Genomic DNA, 21,464 nt, shown 5'->3' with positions numbered 1-21,464 from the left:
TTTTTTTTTTGTAGGATCCAAACTCCTGAGAATCGAAAATTTGTTTCTAAATATAAGTTTTGTTTGGTATTTATAATTTGAAACATTAGAAAGATGCAATAAGTTGGATCTCTAACAGCACCAGCTCATCATTACTCTCTTCACTCTTGTACCTTCTTCATTGATTCCCTCTCGATCTTGAAACAATGTCTTCTTCCATTCGATTAGAGGCAAAACAACAATACACCACACCCGTTCTGGTGCTCGGGTACGCACTCTGTTCCAGCCTATTAGCAATCATCAACAAATACGCTATCACTCAATTCAACTACCCTGGTCTCTTAACCGCATTACAATACCTAACTTCTGTTCTCGGCGTTTACCTTTTTGGGAAATTAGGGTTTCTTCAACATGACCCTTTCACTATCGCCACCGCCAAAAAATTCTTCCCCGCCGCACTTGTTTTCTACCTCGCTATCTTCACCAACACCAATCTTCTCCGTCACGCTAACGTTGACACTTTCATTGTCTTCAGATCGCTAACACCTCTTCTTGTTGCTATTGCTGATACGGTTTTTAGAAACCAACCTGTTCCGTCTAAATTTACGTTTTTGTCCCTCGTTGTTATTCTCAGTGGTGCTGTGGGTTATGTTGCTACTGATTCGGCTTTTACTTTAACTGCTTATTCTTGGGCTTTTGCTTATTTGGTTACTATTACGACTGAGATGGTTTATATCAAACATATGGTGATGAATCTTGGTTTGAACACTTGGGGTTTTGTTTTTTATAACAATTTGTTGTCTCTTATGATGGCTCCTTTCTTTTGGTTTTTAACTGGGGAGAATGTTGAGGTTGTTGATGCACTTAGATCGAGTTCGGGGAATTTGTTTGATCTGAGTGCATTTGCTGCTGTGTCATTGTCATGTGTGTTTGGGTTGCTTATTAGTTTCTTCGGGTTTGCGGCGCGAAAAGCTGTGTCTGCTACGGCTTTTACAGTGACTGGTGTGGTGAATAAGTTTCTTACTGTGGCTATCAATGTGAGTATTTGGGATAAGCATGCTAGCCCTGTGGGGTTGGTTTGTTTGCTTTTTACCATTGTTGGGGGAGTGCTCTATCAACAATCGGTTACTGGTCCTGTTAATGCTCCTCCACCGCAGCAGCGTGAAGCTATCCCATTAGTGTCTAAGCAGGGGGATATTGAAAATGACATTGATAATGATGTTTTGACAGGTGAGAAATCAAGGAAAGGGTAAATTTGCTTCTCTATGTGCATTTGTACCAAGGTTGTAAATTGTGGTTGAGGTTATGCTGTGTGGATCGCCATTGTCCGATGTGGTTTATGCAGCTATAATTGTGGCCATCGAGTCGCTGTGGAGCTGCCAAACCACAATTTTGCGTATTGCAATTTAGAACCTTGATTTGTACTATTTGTTTATTATAGTCAGCACTTTGTGTTTGAGCTGTATAATTGCTCTTATGAATATGCCAACAGTCTCAGGATTTTTTTCACGCAATAGGAGGTATTCTTTTCAGAAGGGTGTAAAATTGAGATGTTGCTTACTTCTTTGTTCACAAGTTTTCAGTTATTATTCTTGTTTTTCCTCGTATGGTTATTTGCTCTTTGATTTGCATAATCCCAGACTTCATTACAACAATCATTTAAATGCAATTATTTGTTTCTCTTAGCATTTATCTTCTCTGAGGTTGGGGCACTGTCATGTCTTTTGTCCCTTACTCAAAGTCTGTTGTTTAGATGAGTAAGGCTATTAGATTGTTTCAAAATCAATTATCGGGTGTTTTCTACTGAAAAATAAATTCATAAGTTCTTCCATTATATTTCATGACTGGTAATTGTGTCATGCAGGCCTTAAATTTTCTGTCAAACATGTTTTTCATCCTGTAGTTTATCACTGATGTCTGGTGGGCCATTTAGCAATATATTGCGATTTGGCAATTGTGATTTGATTGACTAAAATGATTCACAGAAGTTGCTGCATTGCTTAGTGGCTTAGCCATATGAAAGAAAGTAGGTGGTCTTCCTCTTCTGTGAAATCAAAACAGTAAAACACAATTGTAGCCCCCTCATAACCCTGTCAGACTAATCTTGAAGTAGTGTAAATGACATATATAGTGTAAATTGTTGTCCCCATAGCGCAGTAACATGCCCGTTTTAGGGACTTATATGGCATATATAGTATATAGTTTTTATGTTTTCCACCCACAGTCAATGCCAATATATCTGGTTGTTGCCTCTGCTGAGTTTACCATTGAAGTTGCTACCTGCATCTCAAATTGCTTGTTATGATAATGTGCTTTATTAATGTCATAACTCATAATCATTCCTTAATCTTGGATAAAAATATCAACTCTGATTTGAGCCCTGTTAACTAATATTGCCTCGGTTGATGGATTTGTAGCTGAACTGCAAGTTGAGGAGGGTAAAGGGAAAAAAGAACAGGCAGATGTGGAAGTTAAGGCAGTTGTGGAGGCATGAACCTAAGGCTGTGAATTGTTACTATATACACACCAAATTCATTCATTAGGATGAACAGATCAGAACTTGAGTAGAGGACTAGACATTAGCTCGCTGTAGTATAAAAGCTGATATGAAAATAATTTCAGATTCTTTGTAAACAGGCATTTTACATGAAAAATCTCTTCAGTTAGTGCTTCTACATGGAGCATATGAATTGAAAAAAAGGTATTAGCTTAAGTTCTGTACTGAATCTCCTCGCCCTCTTTCTTTCTCTAAGTATTAAAGGCTTACTCAGTTAATGTTGCACGCACAGTACACATAACTTTAAGGTTCAAACAAAGCTAGACCACACTGCATTAACACAGTACCATCAACACGTTTTTTATTTCTACAACTTGCACGTCAAATTTCTATTCCTCTCATACACCACAGGGTCCTCATGGTTGAAGGTTACACTTCCCTTATACCCTTATTCTGTCACTTAAACCAGATCTAAAATCACTTCAAAAACGAAACTTTTTTCCCACTTCCTTGACCTGATCTGGAGCGTTTTGGGCCTATGAAATGATCTCTAATAATGTTGTATGTGCTGGGAATAGCTTTTGCATATTTGGATCAATGAAAAGTATTTCGTTGAATGAGGTTCATTTAAAACCCCATTCAAACAAAACTTACACTCCATTTTTATTGAAACAACCTAAAAAACCTTTCCGGCTTTCCCATTTTACACATACACCGGTTCACATATTTAACCTTAAACACATATGTGAGCTTAGTCACACATTAAGGTTACATATATATTAACATTGAGTGTAATATCTGTACACGTGTAAAGACTTATACACATTTGCTATATATCTATCATTCATTTGTATTATTTATTTTTTGAACATTCAATGATGATATGATATAAATGATGAATAATGCAGTGTATAAAACTTATACATTGAACATACATCTTTTTCTCATTAACATTTTGTATTAAATACGTGAGTGGTGAGACGAGTCACATAACCACAGCAAAGTTAGCTTGGAAATAAATGGAACAACCAAACCCAGCATAACAGTGATAATACATATTAATTGAAGTGAAACAAAATTGAATCACATGACAGAGTATTGGGCACATCACGAGCGTTTTCCCAATCACTACATTCAGCTGCACACCTCATGACGCAGAGAGCCCTTGTGTCTACCTATTACTGTTGCCTACATTTTAAACTTAGGTATTCGTGTTTTATCCCATAGTCATACATAGGCAACACAGCCATTAGAAACTAGAATATTCCTTAACCTGACTCATTGGTTTTAACAGTTCAACTATTAACTATTCTAATATAATGCCTTAATCCTTAGTTTTCTGAGAACTAAGAGAGTATATGTATTAGAGTTCTTGGTCCAAGGCACAACTAGTCTTAACCCATCTCACAAAACAATTGCTCTTCATATAGTGCCAACTGCCACGGCACGCTGGTCACCCACATTTTTAAGTTGCTAGTTGTCGATATCCGAAATTAGTATAGTCGTGTAATCCAAAATCGAGGTGTGACAACATATCAAATTTGTTCTTTTGTAGATTATGATATAGTCATATACTTTAATGTGTTATTGCTGTTAAGTTGTGCTTGTAAACAAAATTCACCAAATAATTTGGTGATTATGTCAAAATCTAGATAATTTGGCTATGAGCAAAGGTGGTGAAAAAGGGCGGCACAGTGGACGAAACACCATCTCTCAAGCATAACTGCATAAGTTCACCATTTTAGATCTTTAACACACAACACACGCTTTGATTTTTGAAGGTTAGCACAGCTGAAAGAATGATCTAAAGCAACCAATTTCTACATAAAGTTTATTAGTCTTACAATAGGTTAAGCACTAGAAAGACTGAAAAACAAAACCTAGACCTTGTCAAAAATTTCCGTGCGGAGAATCATACAATATGAACAGGTTAGGTTGTACACGTTGAATATTATCACTTCCATTTAGTCCCCTCTTTCCATGCTGCTGTTCTCTACTCTGAAGTCTCTTCATTCGTGCCGCATTCAACAGTAAAACATTACATTCTTCACCTTCTCTTTCAGAGCTGGTAGTGGTCGAACTGACCCATCTTTTGATCTCGCACTTAGCGGTTTCGCGATGTCAGAAACATTAGGTTCCATGTAGAACCGAGCTCTGTAAGCTGCTAGATGAGCATAGTATGCAGGAGGCACTGCAAACATAATAGACAAGTTATATATAATAGTAACTAATTTGCTATGACACTAGCAAACAGAAAAATCCACAAATGCTTGACTATATATTAATGAGTGAAGTTATTTGCATGGACTAAGTATTAACTCATTTTTGATTAATACAGAAAATCTAATATTTACTTCTTGTCGATACAAACGTGCCTGTGAGTAATGCATCACCAACAGACAGATTACAAAAGTGTTCATGTTAAGCAAGAATCGAAGAATTACCTACAGAAACGGATCGTGTACATCTTGCATAGCTACAATCAAAATAGTTAGAAGGTTATTTCATTACAAGAATAGAGCAAAGAATGAATGTAAGATGATAAGACAGAAATTACTTACGTGTAGCATAAATTGTTGGTCAGAGATTGAATCTCATCAGCACTGAAATTGTTCTCATCCCACAGAACATGGTAATGAGCTGGTCTACTTGTACCCTATGAAATGCCAATCATAATGTAAATTAAACTCTTCTGTGTCATATCCAATGTAGCAACATAGAAATCAGTATCATACCTGAATACCCGCATGACTGCATAAATAGAAGTCGAACTCGGTAGGATGACAGATCTTAGTATCCACCACAGTACCTATGTTAACCAATTAAACATGACTAACAGTTAATTGCTGGAAAATGAATTGAGGTATTCCGAATATTCTGTGATTCTGAGCAGACCCTTTGGTGGAAACTATCTCGACAATAGTCATATCGTCCTTGTTTTTTCATGGATATCCTTAGGTGATTACATGTAGTCATGCACTAATAGTAGAAACTGGAAGAAGTAAAAAACAAAAGGCCTTACCAGGTAAAACATTGCCACTCCTATCAGTGCTGCTTCTGTCATCGTGATTACTAGTGAAGAGTCTAGTGTGATGCCGCTTTTGGACCACAACAAATGTTACTGGAGGTTGGTAGCCAGGTTCCAAAGATGCACAAGCCTACACATAGTGAAAATTTAAGCATAGGGAAAGGTGGTAGTCAATATAAATTCAGCATATACTGTCTTAGTACCTTACGAATGGCGTCAAGCTCATATAGCAAAACCTGGTAGAACTGTCCTTCACTTACTCCATCCCTGTAAATATATTGGATAGCATTGTATAAGACATCCCCCCTTATAGTTGAAATCACTGTTTATCAGTATTAACTTCATTGGCAAGAATATAATTCTCTTACCTGTAAAATATAATTCTACATGGTTTTTGTCCAGTTGCCTTCTTAAATGAGAGTAAGAGCTCTCTGCAGTAGCAAGAATAGTATGATCCAAATATACACACTTAAGCTGAATAATTACATGTAATAAATGCAACCTATACTTGAGTAAAAGCACAAGCTTAAAGGCTAAAGCAATCAAAGATGGAAAGTTTTTCCATTAGGATATTAAAATAATGTCAACAGAAGACATCTTCATTACTTGATCCAATTATGAAGTATGATAGAATAGCTGCAGTTAAGTACCTGATCATACCACCATAAACTATACCATGATGAGGATCCTTCCAACATTTGAAAAGATCTTGAATGAGTTCTTCACGATGCGGTTGAGCACATACCAATCCTGCATACTTTGTTACTTCTGGCCAGTCCTGGGAGGCTACAACCTGAATAAAAGTAATCAGAATTCCGAATAGACTATATATAAGGCTCGCTGAATTGTTGGATTTTGGAAATGCTTACAGCAGCGATGGACGGAGAAGAGTCCTCTCCGGATTCTGGATGAGTTACATCTGCTCCAAAAATTATTGTTGGAATATCACTGACCAATGGGATCCTCCAACTTAAAGCATCCAAAAGTACTGTGTTCCTTCCTCCAAGCTAAAAGTATAATGCATTTATTCAAGAAAATAAATATTAAGTAACATGTGGCTTCCGTGTTAATTTCGGTGGAAAAGTTTGATAGAACAATTTAATAATAGCATACCTTGACATTGATTTTTAGTGCTACATTTGCCAAGTACTGTCTGTTAATCTTGAACACATATTTTGTTAGACAGCACTGAGAAATCAATCCTAGATCAGTTTCACAGATTCTTTTGAGATCACCTGAATCAAGAATTTGTTTGTTTAGTGCAAGCATGAAATGTGGAGTTATGAAAAAGTGAAATGAAATATAGACAATGACAGAAGTGATGAAGATACATATCTTTATACATAAGAAGGAGAAGAAAAACAATGAAGCAAAGGGACATTCTCACTTATATAGATATGTGAAACAAAAAAAGCTGAACATGAAGGTTACTGTACTAGAACCATCCTACCTACTACACTCATGAGTTGATGCTAATGGACATATTGGCGTGACTTAGAATCGTACCGTACAGAGAGCCATTGCTGTCTGGAAGAATGGCAATTAGCAACTCTAGCTCCTTGCCACCAAGTTTGTCTAGAGCAGCAGCATGTACATGCTTCAAGGCCTTCTTTACTAGATCTGATCGTGCTGAATATATCGGAATCACGGGGTCCTGACTAAATTCCTGCGAAAGGATTAAAAAAGGGAATAAATAAAAGTATAACAGTAATTAGAACATAGAGTAGTGTGCTATTAAAAATTCCAAACAAGTAGTCTCAAATGTATAACTTCTTCTAACAAGGTATAATCAAAATTTGAAACTTTACCATGCCTGTGATTTGGCACATCTGAACTAACTGTTGGCAAAATCCGCGAGCTGTACTTTCTTGAACATTTCGAGAGAAATTGATACATGCCCAATATTTTACAGTGCTTCCATTTACAACTTTCTGCATTGAAAAACAAGAATTACAATTCTCCGGGAACAACTAGTTTTCCTTTGCATTCTGTTTACTTTCATTAAAGGATTTATAACTACAATCTTTTATGTCTGAGCTAACCTTGTTCATCATATTCCACAGACCAACTTGTGGCAGGTATTCTTTCTCTCTTCCAGTGTCATTATATTTCAACTGAAAAGAAAATAAGGGCCAAAATGTACTATTAGCATAAGGCCGAAAGCGAACAACATAAATGATCAATTTAACCATGGCATATTACCCATGGAGCTGGAAGAACCCGGGCCTCAACTGATGAAAGCTTGTTGTCTATGCTGATACCAAACTCCTTTGCATATGGATTACACTCATAATCATTTTGTTGAATTGTCTACAAGTATATTGGAAAAGTTCTAGCTTAATTATACCAAACAACACAATTTTTATGTTCTTGGACAAAAAGAACATAATGACATATCATGGCTATTCAATTTTCTGACCAAAAAGGGAAGGAAGGAAGGAAGGAGAGAAGTGATATGAAGAATTCATGAGAATGACCTTTAGAATATCGATCTCTTGTTCACGCGGTCTCTGGCATGAGACCTTAAGCAGTGAAGTTATCTGCTTTTCATTCAATCCTTTTGTATATCTCTGGCCACTAACTATCTTGCATGCCTGGGACATAAATTGTTGATTAAAAACAGAAGCACTTAAAAAATGGCGTCGATAAATTCAAAGATGAACTCACCTCCATCGGCAAATAGTTTAGCTTCTTTTGGCTTCCTACTTGAAGACAAGGTAGATGAGAATATTTGATTGTAAATCCATACACTTCTTGAAAATAATCAACTACTGATTTCATGTTCATTTTCTCATCAAGTGGGAAACTGTTTGGAAAAAAAGAGATAGTCATTTGCTTAGTGATCATATCTAAAATGTTTTGAGTCCATCTTGCAATGTAAGAGTTACAAAACCATACTTAAGCTCCCTTGTAGGTTGTGATGTCAATCCTGATATCCTGTACTTCCTTCGAAAACTTCCTCGGTGTGTAACTTCAACTTTCACACCTCTTAAGGCTTTCTTAATCTGCTTGATTCACACCACAAAGAATTTTTGGTTAGATTACTTCAATGTTCTAATGGAATGAAAGTCCTCAATAGCCCAGAAAAGGAACTTGAGTTCATAGATTTAATCTACAATCTCAGCCTATGGTTGGTGGACTCGAACCGGTTATAAGCTGAGGATGTTTTAGAATAAAAAACATTTGATATTTGATACCTTAACCCGATCTGAATCTGACAATGGCTTTGAGGTAACATCTTTTCCCAAAATTTGAGCAACAAAGTCAATTACAGGGAGTGGTTCAATAAATGCCATGGATGACATGCCTAAAAAATGAAACAACAATGAAATCAGATTGCTGATATTGACATAAATAATAGACAATGTTTTAAATTGTGGAACATGTCCCATAATGCAGTTCCAACATTTTAGATAGCAGTAATTGTCATAATTGCATGAAGGCCAAATTGGCCTATATCAGCCAGCAATGGTTGTAATGCTACCGCAGCCGCAACACAAACACAACAATGGTTTAATAAAAGAAAATCAATAGAAGGAAAATGGTAGAAGTAGATGTATGACCAATATTAAGTGACAATCCCATTTGAGTAGGCCTTATGCTCTGGTAGAAGCCACGCCATGATTCAAGGCCACCACCCAGCTGCTGCGGTTTTCTTAAATCCGGCGAATAGAGAAACCTCCCAACTGATACATAACTAAACATGCAAATCAAGCCATAAGAAACAAAAACATAGTAAGTAGCAATATCCAAAAGATGGCAAAAGATATAATAATAATAATAATAATGTTGAAATAACAGCATAACAAATGCACCTTTGGGCTGCAACCTCCCTCAACACAATGTCAATGACAGTAAGTGCTTCTTGTGGTGTATCCACTTGTTTCCCACTGAGAAGCTCACGTAATTGATGCATGCTAACTCTAGCTGCAAACTTGATTCCCACTTTAAATTCTCTTTCCCTGACACAAATGGTTGTTATTTGTTAAAGCCCAGTTATAAAATCCAAAAGTTGAGAACAATAACAATAGTATTTTCAAGACAACAACATAGTTATTAAGTTACCTGGTACTACCACTACCCTCATCTTCCACACTCAATAGTATGCTGAACTCTTTGTATCTAAAAGGAAGCAACCCAGCAGTGTAAAGATTTCTTCTTCCATCATAAACTGGGAGCCTTTTTCCTAACTCAGTGTTTCTGTGAAGCTTCACCAACTCAGATATAATAGCTTTGCTTCTTTTACGACAAGTAACTTCAGGTGTTATTATAACCTTCACAATACATACATTATGAGTTAACAAAAACCCTTCACTCAAATCTAACTATGAATTATTTTTACATAAAGATTGGACTTACATTGTAATGGCTTAAATCTGATGCTGATATATCTGCCAAGAAGTGATTAGCTTTGACCACACACTTTGTCCCAAGATGGCCATAGCCAGGCCTAGTAGCAAACACAACACTTTTGCAAGAAGCAGAGGGAACTAGTTGTGAATCAAATCCTCTTTCTTGTAATTTCTCTTGTTTGTTTAGGTAGCTTCTTCTACCCCTTCTTCTATGATCCTTGGAATTTTTCTGAGGCCTTCTAGATTTTACTTGATCCTCCATGGGGTCCTTCATTTGCACTCACAGTGTAGTTTTCTGTAGAAAAAATGGAACTTTCACTTATTTTAATGGAAAACTGAAAGGTTTTTTTGGCAAAACAAGTTACACGTTTTCACTGAGAACCAGTTATTAGCTTATAACACTAATCTTGAAGGAGGAGAAAAGAAAGTACAAGCAAAGTGGGAAAGGCATTAAGCCTTGTAATGGCTGCAATTTCAACACAGAAACCAAAACAAAAACGAAAAAAGAAGAACATGAAAGGCATGGTGTGGTATGGCATAAAATCTTGACAGTGTTTCATCTTCTTCTAGGCGCTGTACATTCTCTGAAAAGATGGGGAGAAAAATAAAGTAACATGCATACATGCAAAAAATAATAATAATCTACTACAAAATTCTAGTGACCCACATAGAAATTCAGTTGTTATGCCTAATTTGACTTACTATTCTAACATATTTTATGGGCATAATAATAAAAACTTTCTCCTCAAAAACAACCACTTTCCTCCAAAATAATCTATGTTCCATAGTTCACAGCCATAGGCTGCTTATATAGACCAGGCCACAGACGTTGTACAAGAGATAAAATGTTGGTGCTGCTATAATAAATTATTTTGTGGGGATGTGAGTACTTTTAAACTGTATATTATCAATGCTTTAAAATAGTCATGGCACAGGTACCTAATATGCATAATTTGGTTTTTTTAGATGATTTTTTAATCTGTAAAAGAAGATCAACCAAGTCTTTTTATCAAATGAGTTTTACTAAATAAATTAAATGACATAATGTAGTATCATAAATCATGTAAAACTCCTATATTTTGCTTTGTTGCAAAACTACATCAGTAAAAGTTGTATTAGACAGTAAAAAAAACTCTCAAATCTTAGTAAAATGATCAGAATATGTTTTTATCTATAGTATATCATTCAAATTTTTTTTAATTATCATTGTATCATCATACATGTCTTATATCATTCTCGTGTACCATGGTGTTTGAAGTCCAAAAGGAGGCAAGGAGCTTTATTTTGGGTTCACTTACAGTGGTCCCAACAAGAACAATAAGGGATGTTTGAATAATCTTACCCTACTTGAAGTTCATGGCAGAATAGTATGTAAGAATGCATGAATAAATACCCCTTTTCAGCGACCACAAAGGAGCTTTAACTCCTTCCCAAGTTGAATTACAGTGACAGAACGAGACCTAAAACAGTTTACTAAGACAACACAAGAAGGAGCAGTAGGGACAAGAGGCATAAAGGGTCACAAAAAATAAAAACAACAAAACATTGTTGAACCAAGTGACAAGAAAAATGAAGCAATGAGTCAAACAAAATTTGAAGCCTTTTTATTATGCTTAGATATCCGGACAGATAGTGTGCAATGCAATGCATGAAGTAGTTGCATTGCCATAATGGCTTTCTGCCAAATGCCAAATGCCAATGTCAGTTGTACGTTCAAGTAAGAGGTAAATAATGCTGCAAATTTTGCTATGCTGCACAAAAAAATACAAAATTTGATTTTGGCTTTTTTCTATGTTATTGGGTCATTTGGATGGGTGATGAGGGAACTAAGTATAGCTGAGAATGGTAGAAGTGACTATGGAATCAATTATTTGGGATCATTACAAAGACACGAAGAACAATCATGTGTCCTGTCCCTTTCACTGGCTTCACAGGACTGATACAACATACCAGCCAAACATTTATGAAAAATAATATCCACATCTTCAATATAAACCAACCAGAGTTGTCTAGTGATTGAGATTCGTGAAGGACTAAGTTGTTTTAACTTATCATGCAAAGGCTCATAATTTTATGTCTAACACACCCTATCATGTAAAAACATTATACTATAAACTTGAACCCCCTAGACATAAATAAGTCACTGCTTCTTATACTGATATCATACCAAAATTCAATTATCCTAATCTTTTTTTTTAGTTTCCGAAGTTATTAAGGTTACATATGGTAGGTGTAACATGAACAATGATCTGTTATTCCAAAACATGTCATAAACCATGTCTCAAACTAATGATGTAATCATGTAAGTTTTTATTTTTCAGTTAAAAAACATGTAAACTTATAGGACAAAAAGTTAGCTTTTGTAACGAAATTAGACAGGCCTATAATGTTTCCTGAACCGAACTAAATTGTATGGCAACCATGTAAAGGGTTTGCATTGTATTCTTTTCATGAATATTGTTATTGAATTGGTTGATAAAAGAGCAAAGATAAAGTGACATTAATTTGCATACTGGTGTTGCGGCCAAACCGTCTTAGTTTAATGACTGAATTTATGGTCAATGTCATCTCTTTCAATTTTGTCACATCTAACTCTAAATTCCTCCCTCTGAAAATTTCCACATACTAGGGACCCCTCTTTCTTCCATCTCTTATGTGTTTCTTCTTCTCACTATGCCGCCATGTCCAATCTCAATCCATTGGATAAATTATTTTATATATTCATAAATCACAATATATTAAAGGTGTTCATGAATCAGTTTCTTCTTTACTTAATACAAAAAATGATATTTTTACTTTTGTACAACCAAATTCTAGGATTACATCTTTTTCAATAACTTTCATGTTTACTGTTTAATAAAAAAGAGAGAATAAATAAGAAAGAGAAGATATAAGGTCCTTATTTTTTCCCAGAGATGTTGGCTGCAAATAATTCTTTAGGGATACTCGTATATCAAGTATAGCCACGTGGTGTTTAAGGGTTCTGAAACGTGGATCATGGAATCTGGACTAGGACTGATTTTGGGGCTAGCTCCATGGATCATTGTTGTTTGTTAATTGGGTTCTCATAGTCATAAGCCTTTGCATCTGGGATTCCAATTTTAGCATAAAAAATTAGTAGAGTAAGCATTTCAAGCCTAGTGATAAACATATGTGGAAAGATCTCATGTTCCAAAAGGTATCTCATTTTCTATTTCAAACCAATTAAAATATTATTTTAATTTTTTTTATTCATATAGTAATATGTGATGGGCTTGAGACATGAAATGAGACACGGTTAAGGACAGCCGATTCTTATCTCTATATATGTGTGACATCTTGCTAGCCTATGAGTTTCCTCATGAGGGTTTGCAATGAGACTTATTAGTCTTAACACCGTATAAAGCCCCCAGGCTAGGAGTTCAAACAAGCATGTGAACTAGAAAAGGCTTGTAATGGAATTGGATCTACCCTATCAATTAATCTTGGCAAGGTTCAAAACTATAATGAAATTTGGTTGATGTATATATTATCCAAATTAAGCTAAAGGCAAAAACTGTGGACACCCACTGCAATCATGACAAAGTGAGACACTATTCCACACAAATTAAACAAGATACAAAAGAAAAGAAAGCATTCATGAGCAATAATACATAGATCCAGAAGTGTACGTGCTTATAATTACTAGGTTGTGTATGAACTCATAGGAGAATGAATCAGGTTGAAAGACAAAATAGAACAATTGTTTAACTTAAAAAGGACATGAATAGCTTCAATGTAATAGAAGTAGAATGGCGAGAGTAGTTAGGTAGTGAAAAAAACAAACCTTTTGGTTTACGCCATGTATTTTTGTAAGTACTGGCTTAGCTTTTAATTAATGCATGTGACTGTGAGCTCCGAAATATGTGAAGTATTAAGTGAACTCTTGAAACCTTAGAATCTCCTTCCCCTTTATCACCTTTTAGGTTCCCTGCACACAAGATATATATATATATATATATATAGTAATGTAAGTGGAGTATACTGTATATTACTATAACAAGAAAGCGTTCAATTAAGGGTTTCAAAATACTTGAGCATGAACTGGAGCTAGAATGAGTAGATAGTTAGCCTCTAACTCATAATACATAAGCTACCAAAATGTTTTTGAAGTGGCCACATCACATGCACAAGTAGCTAGTGGTATTAATTATTCCACCAGGATCACCTAGTGAGTCTAAGGAATATAATTATATATAGTCTTTGCATCATGATTTGAAGTAATGAACTCCATGTCATAAGTATATAACCTTATTTTTGCGCTGATGTGGTTTTTTCCCTCCAAAATAGTGTTAAATTGGTTTTTATGTTAAAGAGAGACAAATAAAGCGATGAATATAGAGTGAAGAGACAGAAAAACTTCATTTAAGGAGATAAGAAGATGTAATATTGTGCTTCTAATTAAATGTAGAGAAAAGAATCCACCTCAAAATGCAATTTGGTTAAAGTAATTGATACAAACATCACCATGCATGAGCTTCATAAATGACGTATTAGAAGAATGTTCTTATAGGAAAAACAAAACAAAGCAAGGAGATTTTGGAAGGGAGAAGGAATATAGGGTGCAAGGAAGAAGAAGCATCGATTTTTGGGACCTGGATGATTCAACATGGGAATGCTTCCTTTTTTCTGCTATTGATAAAACATGTGTCAAAGACCACTACTTTCAGAAAAAACAGTCTTTACTACCTTTAAGAAAGGAGCTTTAAAAGAGAGAAAGAGTTTTCATTGGGGCTTTTCAGAGCATGAAAGCGTGCCATTAGATTATTAAAAAGGAAAGAAACACAACAAGACCTTTTATCTTTCACGAACCATTAAACAAACATGATAAAAATAGGAAAAGAATATTTAGCAGAAAGCAAGATTTTGATGTTGCATAGAGAGTGAAACTTAAATATAAGCAATTTAATCACCTTATAATAATACAAAGGTGTGAGATTCCATACATTGAAAGAGAAGATGAATAAAAGTGGGGTTTGTCCTTATGACAGTACTAAGTGGTCTCTGCTATGCTGCAAATTAAAGCTTAATTTTAGTGCACTTCCCTAGCCAGAAGCATGTTTTTTTCTGCTATGGCTTGGCCTTGTTTAAAGAAACAGATTTAAACAAATAAATAAAGGGAAAGAAAACTTGTGTCAGTTTCTTTGACGGAAATATCACCGGAAGAAGGAGAACAGTGAGGGAAAGAGAAGAGGAGGATCACATGGGAAAGTAGTGGTTCAACTTTTTATAGACAAATGTTTGGTTTGCAACAGTTGAAGGCAATATATTGAAAACGCACTTATTTTAATGTTCTTCCTTAAGTATTATTCATAAAATTATCAGAACCCACCAAACTGAATTAACTCGTCTATGTGACTATCGTTTGATTTATTGGGTAAAGATCAAAGCATATGTACAAGTTGTACAAATTAAGTATAGTTTATAGATGATGGATAAATGATGAAGGTTTTTACAGTAGCAACTAATCGTAGTGACTTTTAAAAGAATTATTATAATATTGAATATATTTTATAAGGTGGCAAGTTGATATTTACACCTTCTTTGTTACATTTATAGAGAACAGATTTAAATGTTTAGAGTATGAGAGTATCATTAATTTAAGTTATGTCAAAAAAAGTTCCGAAAATAAAAATGAAAATTATATACTTACAGAAATTATAGAAAGTGTGTATATTATAAATATGTATATTTTTAAATAAGTAAGTAAATATTTTCAACAGCTCAAGAAAACATGTGAAGGCTAAAGTAATAGTGATTTTGCTAGGGTTGCCCTTCATAAAAAGCCCAATCACTAAAAACATGTATTAGGAAAAATAATCTCTTTCTTCATTAAATACAAAACTAAGAAAGTATTTTTCTTTTCTGATGCACGTTCTTCTTTTTAGAGTTTCTTATTGATTGATACTAGCTTAGTTAGCAAAATCAAAATGTTTTATAGTTTTAATAATACTTAGTCATATTATCACTCAATCCAAAACTATTCCTCAAATCCTAGTATTTAGCTTAAATGAATTACCATAGTTGCCAGTATGGTTTTTTTTTGTTTTATACATCTTGGTAGGTTATTTGGAAAATTTGTATGGATGATAAGGGGTTGGATAGACTGAAACTGAATGTATAAATTAAGATAGTCTTCAATAAATATTATTATAACATGTTGAGCTCATATCACAAACCAAACAATTTTATCCTTCCATTTGAGAATGGAGATCATCTGTCTCAATATCTCATTTCATGTCTCAAGACAACCAGAGTGTTCCATTTTATTACCTTTTGCTTTTGAAATTTTTATTTTGTCCACGTACTAATATATGAGTGGCTTGAGATAGAGAATAGAACACCGTTGAAGACAGGTGATCTCCATCCTCCCTCCGAACATACTTTCTACTTCTACATAATAAATGAATAACCAGGACATTATATTATGACAAAAGCTCAAGCCATACTTGTCAGAATTGAACTAGGAAGTCTAGTCACCCAGAAATCTTATTGTATGAAGTTATAAACTATGAGAAACCATATAAATAAGCTTTTTATCATATCTTGGTTTAAAATTTAATCTATATATTCTTCTTATCTTATCCTTATCCTTATCAAACATAATACTTCTTCCTCCCACACTTAAATTGCCTAATAGATTTAGCTCCATTTTGATCAAATATAAAGCTAAGATTGATAGCAATCATATAAGATTTATAAAAGGTATATATAATATTATTGGCAAAAAGGAACAAAATTTGAAGTCAAATTGAGAAATCATTGTGGTGTTTAAAAAAGTTAGTGACAATAAGTGTTACACAACATAGCCCCACCAAGTCAAATGATTGCCAAAACGTTATCATCAAAAGGGGCATGCATGTCCATAAAGGTTAGAATGATTATAGGTGGATGTGGATCCATCAATCCCACAATAACTTAGATTTTATATGAGCTTTCAAAGCATTACTTGAATCATGAGGGTTTAAAGATCAATGATAGCTCATCATAGATGTGATATTACCCTGCACAAAGTTTGAACTCTAATTTGTCTTCTTAATTCAAAAGGAGGGTCATTACTTTGTACACCAAAAGACAAAAAATAGATCATTACTTTCGGAATTAGTGAAAACCATTTATGCTTCACTAATTGCTTCTCTCTTTTTTGTTCAAACTTTTCTATGGTAAAATCATCATAATCGTTTTTGTAACCTTTAATCATTTTCCTTTTCACCGACATTCTTTTTTTCACCATAATTTATACACACGCACACTTTATTATGAAGATTAAGGGATATTGCATAAATGGCCTGTTAGATAAGAATTAATCAAAGTTTTGTTATTTTTATGTATACAAAGGGAAAATGTTAGTTACATTCATATATGGATTCGATCCAAGTTAGATCCTGATTGTGGATTTCCAAAAATTTGGATTTATTTCTTACACTTTTACACAATGGTACAGTAATTCTTATACTTGTATTTTTTTCTGTAAATTATAATTGGGTTGACACATTTTTGTCCGTTTAATATATTGATACTATATGCATATATTTAAGTATTTCCAAAACTCTTATCTTTCCTTTCAAACAAGGGTCAATTCAACTAAGGATTAAAACTATATTTTTTTGTGTTCGTGTGTTATAGCTTGTGAGGGTGGAAGTATATATTTTAATGTACAAATTTTGTGATGATGTTGAAGTGATGTCATTACAATTGACTAGCTAGATTGAGCAAGTCTCTATATCTCTTATCTGATATGGAATCAGATGTTGCAGGAGTTTGGTAATGGAAACTTGCAGAATTGGGATACATAGCAAATGAAAACTTAAGTTGACCGTGACATTTTTGTTCTCGTATTTACCTGCTACTACTACTATCTTCGCTGCAACCGTAAATAACCATTAATATACCAGCTAGACGTGGTGAAAAACTTGAGGTGCTATACCTAGAAGAAATAGTTACATTAATGTTACAGGATATCGTCAACTACATAAATCAAATGATATTATAATTATCTATTATAAATTATGTTCATCATCAAAGTATTGATTCAAGACTTGATGACTCTCTTAAGACTTTTTACTCTTCTCATTCTCGGTAATGATGGAACTACCGGTGTTTGGAGGCTCTCTAGTCGTGATCAGGTCCAACAAGTAATATTAGAGTTGATGGTTTGGTTGAGACATGCATATTAGACTTAAGGGGAGCATACTAGTAAGTATGGTACTCATACTTAACGGGATAATTGTTTAATATATTCAAGTGTGAAGTCTCACATTGCATACAAAAAATGAGTGAAAGAATTTATAAGTAAAAAAAACTTATGAAACAATTGCAATATTTCAGTTCAATATATGGTGTCTCAATTGTAGTTCGCCGCTCTCCAGATATCCTAATAATGATTGAACTCTTCAATAGTAGAAGATATCATGATCATCATTCAATAATTCCTCCTTATGTAGGGATAAAAAATAAAAATAAAAGTTAGAAAGGAGATAATTTGAGTTTTGAAGGAGAGAATGATAATTTCTAGACATTCAAATAATGATAAATAAAAATAAAAAATGTAAGAAAAAACAGAACGGTTTATTGTAATAATAATGCAATTATGATAAGGCTAGACTATGGAAAACAAAGGTTAATTTGCAGTGTTTAACTTATGCACGATACATTTTGCAAAGTTGTAATGTTAATTGAAATCACTTTTAGTTCATCCTCCACTAACCGCTACAAGCATCACGTTTTTACATACTCAAGAGAGGAACACAATGAGTACTTATTTATATAAAGGACAAAGGTTAAAGTAGCTGATCTTTTATTCTGTTCTTTTTGTCCTGATTCAGATATAGGTAATGCTTGGGTTATGATTTTCACCAAACAAATGAACAAAGCAACATGCATGAATGTGAAATTGGTCTCACTCAGTATAAGGTAAGTGGTTATCCAAATTAAATCATACATGCAATCATTATTGTATACGTCAAGCTTTGAATTATATATGAAATTGAAGAAGCCTTGCGATGCTTAGAATTGATTACCTAAACTTACTAGCCTTTCTACACGTCATTTCTCACTTTAAGAAAAGAGACGAACTACAACAAAAGCAAGAGTACTTGTGGGACATGACGAAATGTTAACCTAGAGCACAATTAAGTACTTTCTACTGTTTTTTTTTTGTTTTTGGTTCAATACTTTCCACCATTTTGGGGCCTACTAATTCAGTTATTTGTTTGTAGTGACTAGTGAGTACAGTGTTTTCTATTACTATGGTCAGGACTCAGGACTAAAAAACTAGATATTTCAAAACTTACATAAAATGGTTCATAGTGTTGAGATACTTCTCTCATTATCTATCAGTTTTGAGATGAAATATTAACATAGTATCAAAGCCAACATTCAACTTCTCTCCAATTGTTATAATTCAAAAGATAGTTTTTAGTCACGAATCAAAAGATGATATTTAGTCATAAGTCAAAGATAATCAATCATCTAATCTATCACATTTATGTAGACAGGACATGTTAGGAACTAATTTACACATCGCTTATCGCATTGTCTCACCAGTAGTTTAAATAAAATTTTTTTTATTGAATTACTTATCTCATTATCAAAATTGATCTTGACATAAACCTTAACCTATGTCAACCTTCACATAACTAAACAATCTTATATAAATTGTATTTGTGCATATATGTCACTAATTAGTTGTCCATTGTGTAATTTATCAAAAAATGAAGACAAAACGGTGCCTTTTAAGTGGTTAAAACTTGTGATGGAGTCTAAATCTTAAAACCCTTGTTAGGGATACTCTTTTTTGCATTTTTTTGCGTACGGCCTACAAAGCCCAGAGGGAAATCATTCTAGGAAATGATGCCAGTCTTCAAAATAGAACTGGGCCTGTCTTGTTTGGTCCATTCGCTGGTTTAATAAATAAAAAATGTACCATCATAAAATTAGAAATTTGTTTAATTTCAGTACATGAAGTATATATTTATTTGCCAAACCATTCATTTGATATGGGCTATTGATAGTTTGTATCTTTTAAACACACTTATCTTATTCATACTATTCAATTAAAAGAAAATATATTTATATAAAAGATTACTAGAAACAAAATATTTTTTGTAGCAATTTGTGTTGTAAGATCTAATTATCCAAATTATAATCAAATAAAATTGATAAAAACTTTTATTTTGATAATTTTGCATCTTTAAAAATACAAACAGTAGAATCTATTATCGAAAACCTTAGTAAGGAAGAAAAGCAGCAAAGTGTTTGAAAATAAACCAGATTCGTATGAGATTGGAATCCATCCTAACCAGGTTTTGGGTGGGAGCATATTTAGCTTAACACAAAAGAAACAGAATAAAGAACAAAAAAGGAAAAGGAAAAGTACAATTAACTAGCACCAAACTATTTTTAGCATCATAAAGTCCAAAAATCAAACATTCTATCTTCACGCACAAGCTCCGGTTTGATTTACTAGTTTGGTCAATTTCTTAATTAACTTTGAGGATTCGCCAATTTGAGCAAGTAAAGAGATTAGCCCACCGTTTTCATACGAAAATTAAGGATTATGTATGTGCCATGTAGGAATGTGAAAGATAATATAAAAGTTTTTTTAGAGACTTATTAATGTACTCCCTAAGTTTTTTTTGTAGGATTGTGTTGGATAAGATTTGAACCCTCAACATTATCCTTATTAATATACTCCCTAAATTTTTCACTTTTATCACTTGACCACCTTATTACGGGAGCACATCTGCTGTCCTACAAAGAGTGTCACTTCATGTGTCACTACTTGTGATCGGTTGAAAAAATATATTTAAATTAAAATTTTAATAATTAATTATTTTTCTGACCAATCACAAATAGTGGTACATCAAGTGATACACTGTTGTGGAACAGCAGATGTCCACCCCTTATTACTCCCTATGAATATAACGGCTATTACAAGTTTGAACCGAGTCTCATTGCTAGATCTCTACAATCTACACCTATACATACTTCATATCTACTAATTTTAAAGAAGAAGAAAAGAAAAAGTCAATTAATTTATATGTGATACCTTCATGAAAGATGTATTGCAAAAAGACTTTGAAACTTGTATTGCATAAGAAAAAAAGGAAACTTTTTCTTTACCCAGGAATTTTTTAGAAGATTCTCGTCGCATGGGAGGCCTTGGAAAAATCAAGAAGCAAAAGTGCATCAATGATATTTTTCCTATCATTAACAAACACAAAGTGAAAAACTCCAAATTCAAAGGAAGGGAAAATAAGTCTCTCACTCAAGCTTCCCTATTAATAAACAAATAACAAGCTCCCTCATTGAAATAATCGTACGTGAATAACTTTGTCACCATATAGTTGGATCTTTTTACGTCTCTAAGGAAACAATAAATTAAAATAAACATGGAAAATGGGTAAAACCCTTGGCCTAGCTTATGATGAATCAATTCATAATCTTTTTAAACAAGAGTACTTATGACAATATCACTTATAAACTACACCTGTGATAATACCCTTACACATATTATATATATATATAGCTTATGATTCTCGTCGTGGACATTGTTGTTCTTTATAAAGCTTGACCACAAATAAGATTA

The 21,464-nt window shown here is 33.8% G+C and overlaps 2 protein-coding genes across 5 annotated transcripts; one reads left to right on the top strand and one right to left on the bottom strand.

The window, feature by feature from the left end:
• On the top strand, positions 111–2,645 carry LOC109345234 (GDP-mannose transporter GONST4-like). Of its 2 annotated transcripts, none has more exons than XM_019584115.1 (2): positions 111–1,209; positions 2,397–2,645. In XM_019584115.1, the coding sequence occupies exons 1-2, from the start codon at positions 186–188 to the stop codon at positions 2,471–2,473; spliced, it is 1,101 nt and encodes a 366-aa protein (XP_019439660.1). In that variant the 5' UTR covers positions 111–185; the 3' UTR covers positions 2,474–2,645. The 2 variants fall into 2 exon arrangements, with proteins under 2 accessions (XP_019439660.1, XP_019439668.1); XM_019584123.1 differs by having other exon boundaries at positions 112–1,209; positions 2,442–2,645.
• Positions 4,266–15,067, bottom strand: LOC109345219 (protein argonaute PNH1-like). Of its 3 annotated transcripts, none has more exons than XM_019584086.1 (24): positions 14,821–15,067; positions 13,662–13,805; positions 9,864–10,151; positions 9,570–9,778; positions 9,320–9,472; positions 9,068–9,201; positions 8,702–8,811; positions 8,403–8,509; positions 8,172–8,310; positions 7,982–8,098; positions 7,707–7,814; positions 7,547–7,618; positions 7,313–7,435; positions 7,011–7,170; positions 6,618–6,739; positions 6,374–6,511; positions 6,155–6,297; positions 5,873–5,935; positions 5,708–5,771; positions 5,499–5,634; positions 5,212–5,285; positions 5,038–5,132; positions 4,921–4,952; positions 4,266–4,667 (listed from the first exon to the last, which is right to left on the bottom strand). In XM_019584086.1, exons 3-24 carry the CDS (start codon positions 10,128–10,130, stop codon positions 4,501–4,503), a joined length of 2,733 nt encoding a protein of 910 aa, XP_019439631.1. In that variant the 5' UTR covers positions 10,131–10,151; positions 13,662–13,805; positions 14,821–15,067; the 3' UTR covers positions 4,266–4,500. The 3 variants fall into 3 exon arrangements, with proteins under 3 accessions (XP_019439631.1, XP_019439647.1, XP_019439639.1); XM_019584102.1 differs by having other exon boundaries at positions 9,320–9,466; XM_019584094.1 differs by lacking the exon at positions 14,821–15,067 and adding an exon at positions 14,337–14,505.

This window comes from Lupinus angustifolius, chromosome LG01 (assembly GCF_001865875.1).
Source record: "Lupinus angustifolius cultivar Tanjil chromosome LG01, LupAngTanjil_v1.0, whole genome shotgun sequence".
NCBI classification, from domain to species: Eukaryota; Viridiplantae; Streptophyta; class Magnoliopsida; order Fabales; family Fabaceae; genus Lupinus; species Lupinus angustifolius.
Note: the sequence above shows the minus strand (reverse complement) of the source record. Positions and strands in the feature narration are given on the sequence as shown.

Coding starts and splice junctions, on each gene's coding strand:
- LOC109345234 (XM_019584115.1), top strand. CDS start 186: ATGTCTTCTTCCATTCGATTAGAGGCAAAACAACAATACACCACACCC. Junction 1,210..2,396: donor TGATAATGATGTTTTGACAG/GTGAGAAATCAA, acceptor ATGGATTTGTAG/CTGAACTGCAAGTTGAGGAG.
- LOC109345219 (XM_019584086.1), bottom strand. CDS start 10,130: ATGAAGGACCCCATGGAGGATCAAGTAAAATCTAGAAGGCCTCAGAAA. Junction 7,436..7,546: donor TGTGGAATATGATGAACAAG/GTTAGCTCAGAC, acceptor TTTTCAATGCAG/AAAGTTGTAAATGGAAGCAC. Junction 6,512..6,617: donor CACTAAAAATCAATGTCAAG/GTATGCTATTAT, acceptor TTATACTTTTAG/CTTGGAGGAAGGAACACAGT.